This window comes from Rutidosis leptorrhynchoides, chromosome 2 (genome assembly GCF_046630445.1).
Source record: "Rutidosis leptorrhynchoides isolate AG116_Rl617_1_P2 chromosome 2, CSIRO_AGI_Rlap_v1, whole genome shotgun sequence".
NCBI lineage: Eukaryota > Viridiplantae > Streptophyta > Magnoliopsida > Asterales > Asteraceae > Rutidosis > Rutidosis leptorrhynchoides.
Genome location: NC_092334.1, coordinates 631,478,558 through 631,496,474, shown reverse-complemented (window position 1 = coordinate 631,496,474; position 17,917 = coordinate 631,478,558). Strand labels below are relative to the sequence as shown.

Here is a 17,917-nt window from a genome sequence, read left to right as displayed (position 1 = left end):
CGATCCAATGTGAATACCGCTGACTCCATTGATTTGATTTTAAGATTTATATTTTTGGGTTAATTTAGTTTAATTCAATTTCAATCTTAAACCCCCTCCATTTTATTTAGGATAATTATTCAATTTCCATCCTGTAGAACGAATCAGGACTTGCATTAACTTCTACTACATGAATATGATAGTTGGCTATATGTGTGATAGTTTTTAGTAGTATTTTCTAGTTTAATTTTATAGGTTACATTTCGGATATCATGTTTGTTTTTGCGTTGAAAGATTCAGATGGCTGATAGCACTTGTTTTTTTTTTTCTATCATTTTTAACACATTAATTATAGATAATTGTAAACTCACTTTTCTACATATATACTTGCAGCCATCACATTCACATTTCTACCACTTTCTACCACTTCACGTATTTGCTCTATCAAATACTCCGTAGTAAACTAAAACAAAAATACACCCGTCTAGCATCTTGCTAGCAAGGGCCCTGTTAATAAGATTCACCGCTTAATTTAAATAAAATATGACGAAGAATGTGGCAGAGCAAGGGTCGTTCATGGCAAAGGAATACCACGACCCACCACCGGTAGCTTTCATCGATTTAAAAGAGTTGACCAAGTGGTCATTTTATCGAGCTGTGATTGCCGAGTTTGTTGCTACACTTTTATTTTTGTACATAATTGTTTCGACAATTACTGGTTACAAGAGCCAAATGTATGAGGATTATGATCCTTGTGGTGGTGTTGGTCTGTTGGGTATTGCTTGGGCTTGTGGTGGCATGATCTTTATTCTTGTTTATTGCACTGCTGGTATCTCAGGTGAGTTCACAATTCTACATATTACATTGTGTATATATAGGATCGTTTGTAGCTCTACAACATGTATAACATATAAGCTATCGCTTATATACGTTCGGTTCTCAGAGGCTTATATACTCACATTATTTCTTTCCTACTTGCGATGTGGGATGACTTTCATCTTTTTTATAACCGATTATACTCCAACAATCACCCCCTTAATTGGTTTAGCTACATGCTACGTGATACATGCTTGCTATTGCTTTCTGCTAACCTGCGTCGATGCAAAGCCATCCACACTCAGGATGCAACCAATTGGTGATAGATGGAGGTTCTCATAGGCTATATTGACCTTATTTCTTTCCTACTTCCGATGTGACTTTCTTCTTTTTATAACCGTTTATACTCCAACCGTACACATTTGTTATTGGTGTGCGCATTATTTGTGTAGCTTTTGAAAGACTGATTGTTTATAAGACCGGTACAAATGGTTAGTCGTTTATGTCATCTTCACTTCAATCCGTTTTTACGGATTGTCCTTGTTGCATCTTACGAACGAAGAAAGCATTGAAAGATGGAGAATATATATAAGTGGCTTAAAAAGTGGCGTGACGATTTTAAGAACAAAAATTAAAGAAGTCACGAAGTGACCATTTAGTCACCGACGGAGCTAAATTTTGTTAATAAGGAGTGGTTATTCAATAGTTAAATAATTACAATAAAATTCGATTTACACATCATAACAAAGTATTATTGTTAAGAAAACAAGTGAACAATCATATAATCATTCTAAAATGAAATACACGTGCGAGTCAAACTAATACATAAGTTTATCAAAAAATTGCAAACATTAACTAAATTTGCACACTTAGAACAATTTTTTCATGAATTAACCCGTTAAAAAAAGCAAAATAGTCGACTTCTTATTAGATACTCCATAAATAGCATAAAAAATAATACGCAACATATTTTATTAGGAATATTCTAACCATCAAAATAGTTTGTTTATGGCACAATCTCCTTATACTCTCAGTAGCCCTGTGAATCCATCACGTTAATTTGACTTTTTATTTTCTCATTTAATAACTTAATACGTTGTAATTGTTCTTTTTTATTTGTATGTGAATGGCTCCCACAATCATAAGCAAACAGTTGGTTTTTTTTTTCTTTTTTTCTTTTTAGTTGTATGAAAGTTTTACTAACAAATACTGTGCTCCGTGCTAACATAATACTCATTTAAAACAAACAATTAGAAATTATAAAAACGAATAATTTCATCACACTAATTTTCTAATAAAAATATCTACTTTCTCGATTTCAGTTAAGTAGTTCAATACTAAAAAACACATTGTTTAAAAAAAATTGTTAAATATCAAACATGTATATTCGTCTTCAATATGTTAACTTTTAAACGTACTACCAGTAAATTTATGTACTTTAGTCGAGAACATTTTTACATTTTATAGTCACAAATAATACTTAAATTACTTTTATTATAATAATTATTATTTTGGATTTTAAATTGAGTTAAATTATTTTAAGTAAAAATTATATATATATATATATATATATATATATATATATATATATATATATATATATATATATATATATATAATATAAAACATTGAAATTATATATATTTCTAAACAATAATGAATTTTTTTTAAAGGAAGTGATTTGAGATGGCCTGGGTGCATGGATGTGATCTGTGTGCAGAGGGGGTAATAGTAGGTGGGTCGTGGGAGTATGTTTATCAATTCCCTTATTTATTAAAGGCAAAAATTGTCAAATCAAACTGTTTAAAAATTTCGATAAGCATTTTGATGATAACAATAACAATAACATTAATTAAATCTATCTATAGTTTCTATTAAAATCCTATAATAATGATGTCACTATTATGTTAATTTCTTTGTTAAAAAATCAAAAAATAAAAGAAAAAAATTAAGAATGGTGGGTGATATCATTAATCTAAATAATATTGAATTAAATTAAATTTTATTAATTAATTATTATTATTAAATCTTCTTAATAATTATTTTAGTTATTAAAATTAAATAATTTCGAATTATTTTAATTAATTATTTTGAATCGAACGAGAAGGTAAATGTTAGGTATAAGGAAACCAATTCTGAATTTATATTTTAATTTACATTTTAGGTGTGGATCGCTTAATATGCATTTTAGGTGTTTGATGAAATGTTCAGCCGACGAATTCTTAGTCGGACTCTGTGATTTCACGGGTCATTAAACTAAATGACTTTAGCATTTACGTTCACTTAATACCTAAAACATATCATTAAACTGTTTCGTTTAAACAAACCCGTATTTCCACGGGTCATTTCACTAGTATTATATATATATATATATATATATATATATATATATATATATATATATATATATATATATATATATATATATATATATATAAGGATGGATGGCTGTGAAATCTTCTATCTATCTATTCTATCTATCTATCTATCTATACATCTATAGTTAATATTAAATCTCTAAAATGATGATGTCATAAATAAACAATTTCTAAACATAAATATAATTCAAAATAAAAAAGAAAATTTGTAAGACATTTTTGATGATGTCATTATTTTATATTAAATTTAATTAAAAAATAATATGAAATCTTTTATAAAATGAAATACTATAACACCAATATATTTACAAATTTTAAAGCATATTGTACAACCTTTATATAATACTTATATTTTAGCTTTCAAAAAAAAAAAAATTCAAAAAGCATTTATTATTACTAATAATTATTATTAAAATTATAAATACTCAACTTTGAGCAAACTTTATTATTACGGAGTACTATTTATTTTTATTATAATAATTATAATTATTATTATATTATTAATATTCAAATATGGATTCTCTTTACGATATTAATTTTGTTACATATGTATGCGAAAATACATGTCTTTATATATTTGTAGAAATAACGACAAGTTTCTTAGTCGAGCGGGTCATTAAATAAATGACTTTAGCATTTACATTCAGTTAATACCTAAAACATGTCATTAAATTATTTCGTTTAAACAAACCCGTAATTCCACGGGTCATTTCACTAGTTATATAAAGCGTGTGATAATAATTATACGTGTCGCCTTCTGGTTAATTTTGCCACATGTCACTCCATTAAATATTTGTAATTAAGGAAATGTAAATTAAATATAATAATATTAATAATAAAATCTATAATTATAGTAAATCTTATTCATGTAGATGTATAGCTGGTATATATCTTATACATTATTACGTTTAAAAATCTTATATAGTTTTAATTTAAGTAATTTTAAAAATCATCAATTTAAGATTATTTGATAATTTTTAATAATAGTTATTAAATAATTATTATTTAATTCATAAAACTATTATTATTAATTTATAATTAAACTTTTTTTAACATTATACACGCTCATATAATTTTAATAATTTGTTTATTTTAATAATAACATTAGTGTTATTGATTCTAATGTTATCAATAATCAAAAGGTTTCTTCACATAATTTTTCGGATTTTCGTGCAATGCTCGGGTTCATATATATTATCTTCGTTTTAAATTTGTAGTTCATTATTCCATTTTGGAACGTCCCAGATTAATTATCCACTTCCATAATTGAATAAGAATAATGTAATAAAAATCATTTGTGCCCCTAATTTATTAATGTAGGAAAACTAGATAAAAAGTAAGGAGTAAAACTGAAAAGTTAACAAAAAAGAACATGTGAAATGTACTTTTTCTTAAATTGTGTGGTTTAGATACAATAGATTTTGGACGGATGGAGTATATAATTTATTTTATTTTTTTGTCAAAATTGGATGAATCGCGATGTTTTTGAAATTCAGTCAACGGTTTTTAAGTACCTTAATTATTTGGTACTATAACAAGTATACTATTTCCGCACAATAGCATCTATTCAATGCTCGAGCTCAAAACCCGATATATAAATTTATTATGTGTCAACTCATGATTAATTCATGCCACATGTCAACTCTTCATTTATTCCTGACACATATCAGTCTATCAATTATTTTCAAATATATATCTATAGTTTCTATTAAAATCCTATAATGATGATGTATATTAGTCTAATTCCTTTGTTAAGAAAAAATTAAAAAGAAAAAGAAAAAGTCTAAGCTCTTAAGATGATGCCATTAATCTAAGTAATGACTAATTAAATTAAATATATTGTTTTCTTCTTTTTTATCCAAGTATTATTTAATAATATACTCTTTGAGCCGTACCCATATATTTTGTCTTTATTGATTCAATATTTTATGAAAACATATATTTTTTTTTGCACCATGCAAGAGTGCATTTTATATGTTCAATCTCAATTTCCCATTTATTTTCCTTTCTTAATAAAAGTATAGAATATATATAGAATATAGATATAGTTATAGCAGATTAACTTATACTTAATTTATTTTATCTATCTATATATTTCTATTAAAATCCTATAATGATGATCTCATTAATAGGCTAATTCCTTTGTTAAGAAAAAATCAAAAAGAAAAAGAAAAAAAATCTAAGCCATTAAGATGGTGTCATTAATCTAATTAATGACTAATTAAATTAAATCTACTTATTTATTTATTTCATGTTTTTCGGAAATTTTTTTTGCTCTCATTAATTATTAATTATATTATATTATATTATTATTCAAATTCAAATATAAGTTCGCTTTATGAGATTAATTACGTTATATATGTATGCAAAATACACGTCTCAATAAAAAGTTCTATGAATGCTTTTATGACAAGGAAAAAATAGTAATTGTAATGAAAATTGGAAGATGATGATGAGAGAATATATGTAGTTCATTTATTCCGACCAAGTTAAGTACATCAATGTGTCTGTAAAAACAACGAGAAGTTTCTTAGTCGGAATCTGTCGGGTCATTAAACTAAATGACTTTAGCGTTTAAATTCACTTAATACCTAAATTATATCATTAACGTTATCGATTTCTTAGTGTATACAAATGTTGTGCAACGCACTGACTAATAAAACTAGTTACACTATATAACTCAGGTGCATAAATTACACTATATAACACAAGTGCACAAAAACCCTCTCGAATTATTTATTAATCACGATTTTCTCAAAACAAAACTGAATTAGAAGTCTGCAAAACAAGGAATATAAATAGCCTAACAACTGACTAAAAACTAGGAATTCAAATTTGAGATAAACTTGAAAACAATAAAAGATAAACTAGAAAACAATAAAAGATAAGTTTGGAATATAATTCCTTATTCTCTTACAACTCTACTGATTCCTTTATCCTGGATCACGATTAGCTGCTGGGCCACCAATGTCATGGGCCACATATTCATGAAGCCCACTCTTTACAAGTCCGTTTGTACCACCATCCATACCTACATCATCCTCTCCCCCTTCGGAAAGACTCGCCCTCGAGTCCGAATTGTCATCGACATCTCCTAGATCAGGTGAGAGATCTGCAACATTGAAAGTTGTCGAAATGTTATAATGTCCAGGGAGTTTAAATTTTGTAGGCATGATCATTAATCCTTTGTATAACTCGAAACGGGCCATCCACACGTGGATTAAGCTTGCCACACCAACCCCCAGGAAATATTTCTTTCCTCAAATGAATCCAAACAAAATCGCCCTCTTTGAATACGACCCTCTTCTTACACGTGTCGACCCGGTGCTTATAAACAATCGTCTGCTTATTAGTGCGATCATGAACCTGCTTATGTATGGCTTTAATATTTTCATTGTGTTCCATATCATCACGAGGACCATTTGTTTGTATCAACCACGTAGATTCGGATTATCCACAGAAAGTGATCGATGGATGAAGAGGGATTCCCCTTTATCAGGATATGCGATTTCTTCCTAAACAGGGATATCCATTGTCGCATCTTGATCTTGCATGTCGTCAGCATCATAACGGGGTTCTTCTCCTTCATCCCATGCTGTAATTACACGCTTGTTTGGGCATTCGCGAGCATAATGTCCGAAACCCAGGCACTTAGAACACTTGTGAGCCCTCTGTTGTTGTGTAGTTTGAGGTTGGGTTTCACCTTTCTCTTTATCATCGAGTATAGAAAAAGTTTTTCGGGTCACCGGACTGCGTACAAAGGGCTGTTTTTCCTTCCCTCTATTTAATTGTTTTTCTACCTTTAATGCAAGCTGGTATACATCTATGTATGTCCAGAAATGCTGTAAACATACCACGTCTGCGATCTCGGGTTTGAGCACTCCCAAGAAGCGAGTTATAACATGTTCTTCTTCTTGTATACCACAACGCATGCGTAATTTATCAAACTCATAAGCGATTTCTTCAACAATCATAGTGTGCTGCTGTAAATTATGATACTCGACAAATGCATCTTGTCGATGGTTTTCGGGTAGAAACTTTTCCCGCATCAACTTCTTCATCTTGACTGTACTTACCAAGTCTAGGAACTCATCGGAATGAACCGCGTCGGTGAATTCACGTATGTCGACCTTCATCCCCATACGACGCATGGGATCGAGGTCATAATCTCTGTGAAATCCACGGTCTGGTCGTCCGAATGGATTTTCAAAATCAAATCGATCAGAAGATCGTTCTGAGTGAGTCCGATCCCGATTAATTTCAAGTTCCGCGATCCGCCTTTAAAGGCATTGGATATCGGCATATGGAGCAGGGTCACTGATTCGAACAGTGCGGTAACGACCACCTCCTTCATGACCACCAAGAGATTGTTGTCCAGCCATTCCAAAGCTCTGAATACCGCTTGATGTAAGGATCGATGGCTGTGAAGTTACATTATATAACTCAAGTGCATAAATTACACTATATAACACAAGTGCACAAAACCCTCTCTGTTTATTTATTAATCACGATTTTCTCAAAACAAAACTGAATTAGATGTCTGCAAAACAAGGAATATAAATAGCCTAACAACTGGCTGAAAACTAGGAATTCAAATTTGAGATAAACTTGAAAACAATAAAAGATAAACTAGAAAACAATAAAAGATAAGTTTGCAATATAAAACCTTATTCTCTTCCAACTCTAGTGATTGATTTATCCTGGATCAAGATTAGGGGCCACCAATGTCGTGGGCCACATATTCATGAAGCCCACTCTTTACAAGTCCATTTGTACCACCATCAAAGTTTTGCTACTCCGTATATAAATTAAAGTTTTGCTACTCCGTATATAAATTAATGCAAATACAACACATGTATAATGGAAAGGATATTTGTAAAAAAAAAAAAAAAAAAAAAAAAAAAGCTTACGTTTGAAACGAATTATTTGTTAGTTTTGATGGTTGGATACATAGTCGGCCACCAAATCATCTCTTCGTTAAATTTTACATCGGCCAGTTTCATAGTATATGGACTTAATCTTGAAATGGAATACTAAATGCGGAGTAGTAATATACATCCATTGAAACTGTGGGCCAATTTTATACTCTCTCTGTCAGGGCCGATCTCGAAAATTTGTGTCCCGTGAACGAAGCAAAAAAAATGCTCTAAGTCACTAACGAATAATATAAGGTACTTGAAATAAACTACCATAGCATGTTACACGGATGTCTAGGTGATGTTACACCGAATGGTATTAAAGAAATGGAATAATAAGATTTGTTTTATTGTTTGTTTAGGATAATAACAATGACAATTATATATCAACGAGATTTGGCCGTAGCAATGAAAGATCATCAACAACAAGTGAAGATGAGAGTTGATGATATAACAAGAAATAAATGTCAAATTTGTATACGCATAAGCTAATCTAATTTTTTTGTATCTCACATAGGTGGGTTTGTAAACAAATATTGCCTATATATTTAGATGGTCCGGTTTCTAATCTAAAAAGAATAATATATGGGCCTGTTTTGTTTGGATTTGATTTATCTTCAACTTAATATGTTTTGGGCATATATATAAAAGGGTTTATCACTTTTTTTTTTTGCCCATTTTGTTTTGGAACATTTTGACCCGGTATCCAAAAAAAAAAAAAAAATTAACAGTTTGCCCGCGCAAGGCGCAAAGAAATAAGCCCTTGCGTCATTGCGCCATTCCTTCTTGCGTTTTACGTCTTGTCTTGATTGGATTTTCTGGACATTCGTACATTTGTGCAATATGTTCGCCCGATAATCATCGTCGATGGTGCGCATTTGAAGTCTGGTTACTTGGGTACCAATTTAGTTGCTGTTGCAATGGATGCCAATAATGGAATATTGTCATTGGCTTATGGAATTGGCCCAGGTGAGACAAACGAGATCATTTAATGAGTGCTGGTATGAGTTATCGTATGCCAAAGATTACATTTATTTTTTATCGTGCTCCTTCAATAACAAATGGTATTGAAAATGTGTTCCAAAAGCCTTTCACGCTTACTGCGCACATCATTTATTCATGAGCATCAAATATAAATCCAACAAATTCAAATATTTCGAAGTGCACAAATGTACATATATCCTGAAAATCCAACCTAGATAGGACACAAGACGCAAGGACGCAAGAATGCAAGACACAAGAAGGAATGGCGGAAGGACGCAAGGGCGCAATGGCGCAAGGCCTTATTTCCTTGCGCCTTGCGCGGGTAAACTATCAATTTTTTATTTTTATTTTTTGGGGTACTAGGTCAAAATGTTCCACAAATATGAGCAAAAAAGTGATAAAATATTGGGCCATTTAATTGTTTTGGACATATATAAATATATATTGAGCCCCTAAAATTGTTGAACCCTGTACAATTGTACATGTTGTATTCCCTTTGGGCCGGGCCTGCTCTTCGTCCTGAATCTTTTGTCAATCATTTACTTTTTATAAATGTCTTATTTTTATATACCCATCTAAAATGGATAAAAATAAGTTTATAAAGTTCTTTTATACTCATATAAAGTGCATGTCAAACAAAAAGATGGGCAAAAAGTAATGTTAAAATGTAAAGTAAGTAAAAATTTAGTTTGATAATAACATTTCTTCAACCGCGTATTTTTTGTCTGAACACTAGAATTAAAACGGAAGAAGTATTTAAATAAACTTGTATGAATTGTAGGAGGCTCAATCAATATGTTCATATACTGGTAGTGTTTACTAGCTTTACCCTACACATGGGCTTATTGAGGGTGGCCAACCACCATCTGGTCACCCGTTAACTACGTTGTTGTTGTATTTAGTGGTTGTTTACTTTTAAATAACCATAAATTGCTTAGAATTTATGTTATTTAATGTTAGTGACATGGATATAAAACTAGTGATATGATTGGTTCCCGAATCATGAACAATTTCTCAATTAAGACCGTATAAGTCTTGGGTTCATGAAATCTCAATCGAGATTAAACAAGAGCAACAATTTTATTTTAGACAAGACAAATTCAAATCCATATATGAGTGTTTGTGTGTGTTTTTTATGTTTTAGAATGAAAGCATAATCTGCTTTTGTGGAGGGAAAACACTTAGATGCGTTTCTAAAAATAATAGTTACCTAATTGGGTGTGCAAGCAATGCTGTTGCACGGGGCCCAACTCCTTATGGGGCACATAATATTTATGACAGTAGCAGATTGTAGTTCCAATCAAACTTCTAATACGAAAGACTTGATAAGTTAGGTTTGGAAAAGAGAAAATTGCGCAGATAGTCCATATTGCATGATTAACCAAAGTGTTGATTTTGAGTGTGGATAGTCATTGTGGTTTGCAAGAGGAGCAAAGACAGTCCAACTAACTAACTCCGTTAATTTCTTTCGTTATACTTAGTCATGTGACAAGCACGTGAGGGTAAATCTATCATTTTACAATCACTTACATCCCACCTTCATCCTAACTTCATCCCCACCTTCACTTTCATCTCCAAATTGAAAATACTTAAACTCCAAAAATTAATAAATATGAATTCACACAAAACACAAATTACACCTTCCGATTATTCACTTTATCATTTTCATAAACAAATCAGAAAAACAATATCAATTTCATGCATTCACTGTTACGATTACATTCTTCATCACCTTCATGATTTCTAAAATTCAAAACACAAATCACAAAATCACAACAACAAATCCGATTACATAATTATTTCAATTACATCTCAGATTCAAAATTACAAATACATATTCATGATCCAACATTCTGCTACTGTTCGTCACTTACCCAGAGTTCGTATTCAAGCTCAACAATTCGAATTTTCAAACTATGATCTACAATTCAATTCTTACGCTTCACTCAACCTTCGACAATCATCAGATTGAACTAACTTTAATAGATTTGAGGTAAATTAGATCGAGTTCTTCGTATGTGTTCGTCATTCAACGTTTTAGTCTCCAGATCATTCGAGAATCATATAGCGAAAAGTAAAAATGTAGAGTTGTGCACAATCATCTTGTGAAACTTTGTGCAAAGTTTTAAATCCTAATTCGCTGAATTGAACTCGAATTTCATAGTCAAACTTTGGATTCAAAAGACAACTATATGAACATAATTTGAATTCGAGTGAGCTGTGAAGTTTTAGGTTAAAGAGATGATATACGAGTATTCAATGAAGGATTTGTGATGTTTTTCATGTAAAGATCATGGCCTAAAAACAAATAGAAATCGCTTTTAATTTTCAATATGTTCCTCATGAATGCGCTACTACTGTTCATCGAATCATTTTCAAATTTGAATATGTTTTAGTGTTGAATTCACCATAAAAAAAACTCAAAGCGATGCTTAAGGAACAGTTTGCAATCGATTTTAGATTGGAATATTTAATTTTAGGATTTATGACTTTGGGATGAGTGAAGAAAAAGGTAAGATGGAGGAGAAGGTGATTAAGAAGATAGGGATGAAGATGAAGAAGATAAAAAGGAGAAGAAATGTCAAATGACGAAAATACCCTCACGTGTTTGTCACATGACTAACTTTAACAGAAAAAATCAATGGAGTTAGTGAGTTGGACTATCCTTGCTCCTCTTTCAAACCACAATGACTATCCACACTCAAAACCGATACTTTGGTTAACCATGCAATATGGTACAAACTACAGGGACTATCCGCGCAATTTTTTCTTAGAATAAATGTGTAATATCGAAACAAAATTTGTTCCACTCGTGGGCTTGGCCTATTATGTCTACGATTAAGTCAACCACAAATTCCGAAACTTAAAAAAAGAATGAGCCCAAGTGGCCTACCCATATTATATTTAACTATAGATTATTATTATGTATGATACTTAGTTATTATAATGTTATTTTTATAATTACACATTGTATTTTTTTTAGTTCGTGTGTCATTGGTATCAGCGCGTCATGGACATGAGTGAAAGAAAACTAACCGTTAATGGATACACGGCCCTTACAAATATAGAAAAATTATCATAGACGGGTCGTTGATATAAGCGATTCATGTGCATCCTATATACAATTAATATTGAATAACAACTTTTAATTGATTCTTATAAGTTACACACTAATATAAATCACGATCATCTCATAATAGAATACTTTAATAGACTTATAACATTATGTAGTAGTATTTATTAATTTCGTCTTATACCATGCGCGTTTTATCTTTTAGTTAAAATTTAATTTATTTTAATCAATAATATTTCATATCATTTTTATATCATAAACAGTTACATGACTGCATAACATTATTCATCTGAACTTCATATGTACGTTTATTCATATACATATCTTTTAAAAATATATTCAATGTAATTTTAGCTCGTGTATAAGATTCGCGAAAGCGCGAGTTATAAGCTAGTATGAAAATAAAATACAACTTGAATAAAAATTTTTGAAAATTAAAGGTGATTGTTTTGTTGGTTTTGAGTAAAGAAATTATTGGTTACAACTCTAGTTAGATACAATATATTAGAAACTTCTTTTATATTTTAAATATTTAACTAAAATAATCCAAACCATTATATTATTACCTTTTGTCAATTAATTTATTTTAGAAATTTAGCACAAGATGTCATCCAAACAATTCATATATTTAAATTAATAATCTGAAATTCGAATAAAAAAAACTTGTTATTTATATATATATATATATATATATATATATATATATATATATATATATATATATATATATATATATATATTATATTATATTATATTATAAAACAAGCTTTTGGTTTTCTTAAGTGACATCTTAATTTGCCTCTATTTCTAAATCTGATGACGTGTTAATTTATTAGGAAAACCAATTTTAATTACTTATATTTGAGAGGTTTTAGATATATTTACATTATTATTTATTAATTACTTATATTATTATATTTGAAAGGTCTTAGATATATTGTTTTAGTTAGGTAACTGCGTATAAAGTTGGACTAAGATTAACACACAAGTTCTGTTCATGTAATCGTTTAATCCCAATGATTTGTTAATATTGCTTTTGTTATAATATATATAGAGACAGAGATAGAGATAGAGATAGAGAATATAAATAGAGAATATATATAAAGAATAGAGAATAGAGAATAGAGAATACAGAGATAAAGATATAGAGATAGAGAATAGAGATACTGAATAGATATAGAGATAGAGATGACATAGAGATTATTTTTCAATACTTACTTTATAAATATTAAAGAATTGGCCAATTAAGACACATAGGATCATATATTCTCTCTAACTAGATTATATTATTTTTAGTGTAACAAAAAAAATTGTTTAAAAACAAGGTTTTGAATTGCTTACGTGAGATGTTTTTCTTAAACTAATTTTTAAAATCCTGTGTGACAAAATAAGAATTAATCTTGACAAACATATATTTAAAAATTAAACAAATAATCAAAAAAAAAAATTTAATTAAATAAATTAAAAGAATATATTAAATTAAATAAATATTCTATCATAAAAATCCATATATATTTAAATAGATGTAATCCAAACTTTGAAACCTTTAGGAATTTGTATTACATATATAAATATGATTAAAATATTTACTAAAAACTCTATGTAACATCATAAAATAAGAATAAGGTGTTACTCCGTAATATTTAAGTTAATCAAATATACATATCCATTTTTTTTTTTAAATGGATATAGATTTAAATTAAATGGATATCCATATACGTCCACAACTCCATGTATTTTGGTCTCCTTCATCTTTTACGATTCTTATTTTATAAAATACTTTGTTTCCTAACTTATCTATCTACTATATATAAATAAGATACACGTAACATTTGTGTGATGACTTTATGAATGCCAAAATAGGTAGGCACGCAACTAGGGAAATAGCTCATTAAGGTCTGTACCAAAACATATCGGATCAAGTTAGCCAACATAAAACACATTTTGTTCAAACTTTTAACTTGTTTTTTTGGCTACTTATTCACTTTATTAACATTTGTGGTTACACTTTTAAGTTAAACAACACTATAGTCGTATTTCAAAACAAATCATAACTATCTGATTAACCGTTTTACCGGTCATGCATCGCATTGGTTAATAGGCTTAATTATATAATGAACGCGATTTTATCATAACTAATAATCTTTTTAACTGATTTTTCAATGGCCGTGCCATCGTACGGGCTAAAAAGTATTCTATAAATATATATGTTTGAAATATATTAACAAACATGCATTAGCCTGTTAAATCCCGATTTGAGAAGTTCCTTTAATTTATTCCGTAGGGCCAAAAGTCCATGCTCTCAACCCTTTGTAATAACACATGTACATAAGCTTAAACTTTGTAATAAGCATGTAACTAATAAACTTTTAATATACTTTGCAGACATCTATGTAAATAACTTTGTATGCATCCCTATCATTACAAGTAACAAACAACAATGTAAAAAACCACCCCGCTGCGAAGAGCGAGCTTAAAACCCTCGTTAAACGCAAATTTCAAACATTAGCATAGCTTATTAATGTAGCTTAAAGTTCATTTTGGTTCTGTATTACCCTCGTGTTTGTATTGGGAACTAATCAAGACAGTCTCAACAATTTAAAAGGCCTAGGCGAAAATAATTATAAGCCTTTATACATTTTTTGTAATTCAGACAAAAAGATTATACTAAAATTTATCAACGAAATTTTTTTTCAAGATAGGCGTATCAAAGTGTTTTTTTCTCAAATATTTATCATGTAACTGTTTTTATTTAATTTAATTGAATACTTTGAGAATATATATATATATATATATATATATATATATATATATATATATATATATATATATATATATATATATATATATATACACTGGTGGGTCCAATGTATTAGACGGGGGCGCCCGCCCCTCGTGGATTTCGAAATTTTAGTGCAAATTTTTTCGGTTTTTCGATTTTGCCCCAGATGGAATTTTTTTTTTTGCCTCAAACCCTTCATATTTTGCCCTAAAACCTCCATATTTTGCCCCAAAACCTTCGTATTTTGCTCAAAAACCTCTAAATTTTGCTCAAAAAACTCTATATTTTGCCCCGAAACCTTTATATTTTGTCAAAAAAAAATTCGCCCCCGGTGAAAAATTTTCCTGGATCCGCCACTGTGTGTGTATATATATATATATATATATATATATATATATATATATATATATATATATATATATATATATATATATATATATATATATATATGTATATATATATATGTGTGTGTGTGTGTGTGTGTGTACAATTTTAGTCCCTTCTAAATGTGTGTGTCTTGGACGGTTGCCCATCTTGCCTTTGCTCGAAGACGTTTCTGAAACTAACTATATAAATTACTAAAAGAAACATTGATCGAGTTGTGTGAATATGTAGGTGGACACATTAACCCAGCCGTAACGTTTGGTCTATTTTTGGCACGTAAGGTTTCACTGCCACGAGCCATCATGTACACAGTGGCTCAATGCTTACGGGCCATTTGTGGTGTAGCTTTAGTCAAGGCCATCTACAAGACTAACTATACCAACTTTGGTGGCGGTGTTAACGAGCTTGCCTCTGGCTATACTAACAGCACTGGTTTGAGTGTAGAAATTGTCGGCACTTTCGTTCTTGTCTACACCGTTTTCTCAGCTACCGATCCTAAGAGGAGTGCTCGAGACTCTCATGTTCCGGTACGTACTCTATTGTCCTGTCAAAAATCATTGACAACATATATCTTATCTATTATACTTACAGAAAGTTCAAACAAGCCGGTACACAAATGTCGACATACATAAATCCTTTAAAGTTGGTTATATTCTAATGATGTTCGACCAATGGGTTTATACTTCATGTAGGTATTGGCGCCACTTCCCATTGGGTTCGCTGTGTTCATTGTTCACCTAGCCACGATTCACATCACTGGAACTGGTATCAACCCGGCTAGGAGTTTGGGAGCCGCTGTAATTTACAACAAGAAAATAGCATGGGAAGATCAAGTAAGTTGCACTCCATTCCTAAAAAAATTGTCCCACTCAAACATACCTTAAATAAAACTTAAAATTGAAATTTATCAAACTTATTTGAAACCAGACAAAATTTCTAGTGACAACTTTTTTGGGGGAAAGGGAGTACTAGTAGGCTAGTAGTTATCTTTGCTTCTTAAACCACTCTTAATCATGACATGCTTATTTAAAAAGACTGAACTCCACATCAGCGTTTCATCAACATTTTCTTATAAAGACTTAAAAATATTGAATACTACCAACCACAATATACTTCTTAAGACTAGACTCAGTTATTATTTAACTAATTTAATTTAGCTGAATTAAAATTTTAAAATAATGTTTTGTGTAAACTGGATCCACTTCATACCATGTTAATACGGTGTCTTTTAGTACATGACCCCCAATGCATTTTTATTGAGGACATCATATGAATTAAATATGCAAAATGGATCCACTTACTTCCGTCATTTTACTTCTCAATAAAGACAAATCCATATGTATGCTATTAAATGACGTAAAAAAATAGGCCAATATCAACAATGTCTTCTGATTACGAGTATTAAAAAAGACACTCCCAAAGAAGGTAGCGTTGCGAGTAGTCTTATAACATGTCTTTTGACCAGTTATTTTATAATCTTGATTTCTTTTTGAATGGGTATGCAGTGGATATTTTGGGTTGGACCACTCCTTGGAGCAGGCCTAGCTGCCTTTTACCACCAGTTCATCTTGAGAGCAGGTGCACTCAAAACTTTTAAATCATTCAGAAGTGGTACCAACGACATTGTTAATGGATTAGTTGAAATAGCTTTAGCGAGCTCATGATGACTGTTAATCGGTGAATGTATGCCATCCGCAAGTATTAGACACTCAAGAAGTTCATCATTAATCTACTTATGTATCGTTGCCAATAAGAATGCCAATGGATCGATGATACCATATTCACATGCATATTATATTAACCTTTTAAATCCATATCTATATCTATATTCATTTTATTTCAATTCATTTATCTATATATCTATATTCATATCCACTAGATTAAGCGGATATCCATCCTTCTACTCTGTATAATAAAACAATGTATAATGAAAAATGGTGTACATGTTCTCCTGTTGCGATTAAAAATTGGCAGTTTTTAGTGATTTATACAATTGAAAAGTCACCATTTCTTAAAAATTTATACAACAAAAGTCAATTGATAGCTAATAAGTTTTCGAAAGCTTAGTATATTTTCAAATCTTCGATCGCATGAACGTTTCTCAACTTTTTGGTTAATGGGATAACATTTCAATATTAAATGTTGCAGGTCATATACATACATTTTCAGAAATTAAATGAATGTAGGATGATTTCTTCCCGAAAATTATTATGAGACCTTGTAAAACACTATTCATTAAAAACTCTCAATGCTTTTTAGAAGGCGAAAATATTCAAACCTGAGTATTAAAACGCTTGACATTAACTTTAGTAACACTAACTCTAGTAAAGTAAGAGTTGGAAATTATAAGAGGAAATATCTATTTTCTAGGAAACTGAAAAGAAATAATAAATATATTTAATAGAATAACACTATATAATTGATACAAATTCTAGCTATATTTATATATTTAATTACTTACGATGAAAGCAGGTATATATCTATGGATTATAAATTGTTATCTCTATCTGATCTACTAGTCATCTTATTCATATCCGCATTAGATTGAATGTTAAGTCATGCATATATGATAATTGATAGACCCGGTAAATATCCATCATAACGG

General features: G+C 30.0%; 1 protein-coding gene across 1 annotated transcript; it reads left to right on the top strand.

The window, feature by feature from the left end:
* Window positions 1-522: 522 nt before the first annotated feature.
* On the top strand, window positions 523-16,976 carry LOC139890083 (probable aquaporin PIP2-8). Its single transcript, XM_071872985.1, has 4 exons — window positions 523-817; window positions 15,544-15,839; window positions 16,005-16,145; window positions 16,818-16,976. The coding sequence occupies exons 1-4, from the start codon at window positions 523-525 to the stop codon at window positions 16,974-16,976; spliced, it is 891 nt and encodes a 296-aa protein (XP_071729086.1).
* Window positions 16,977-17,917: the final 941 nt, after the last annotated feature.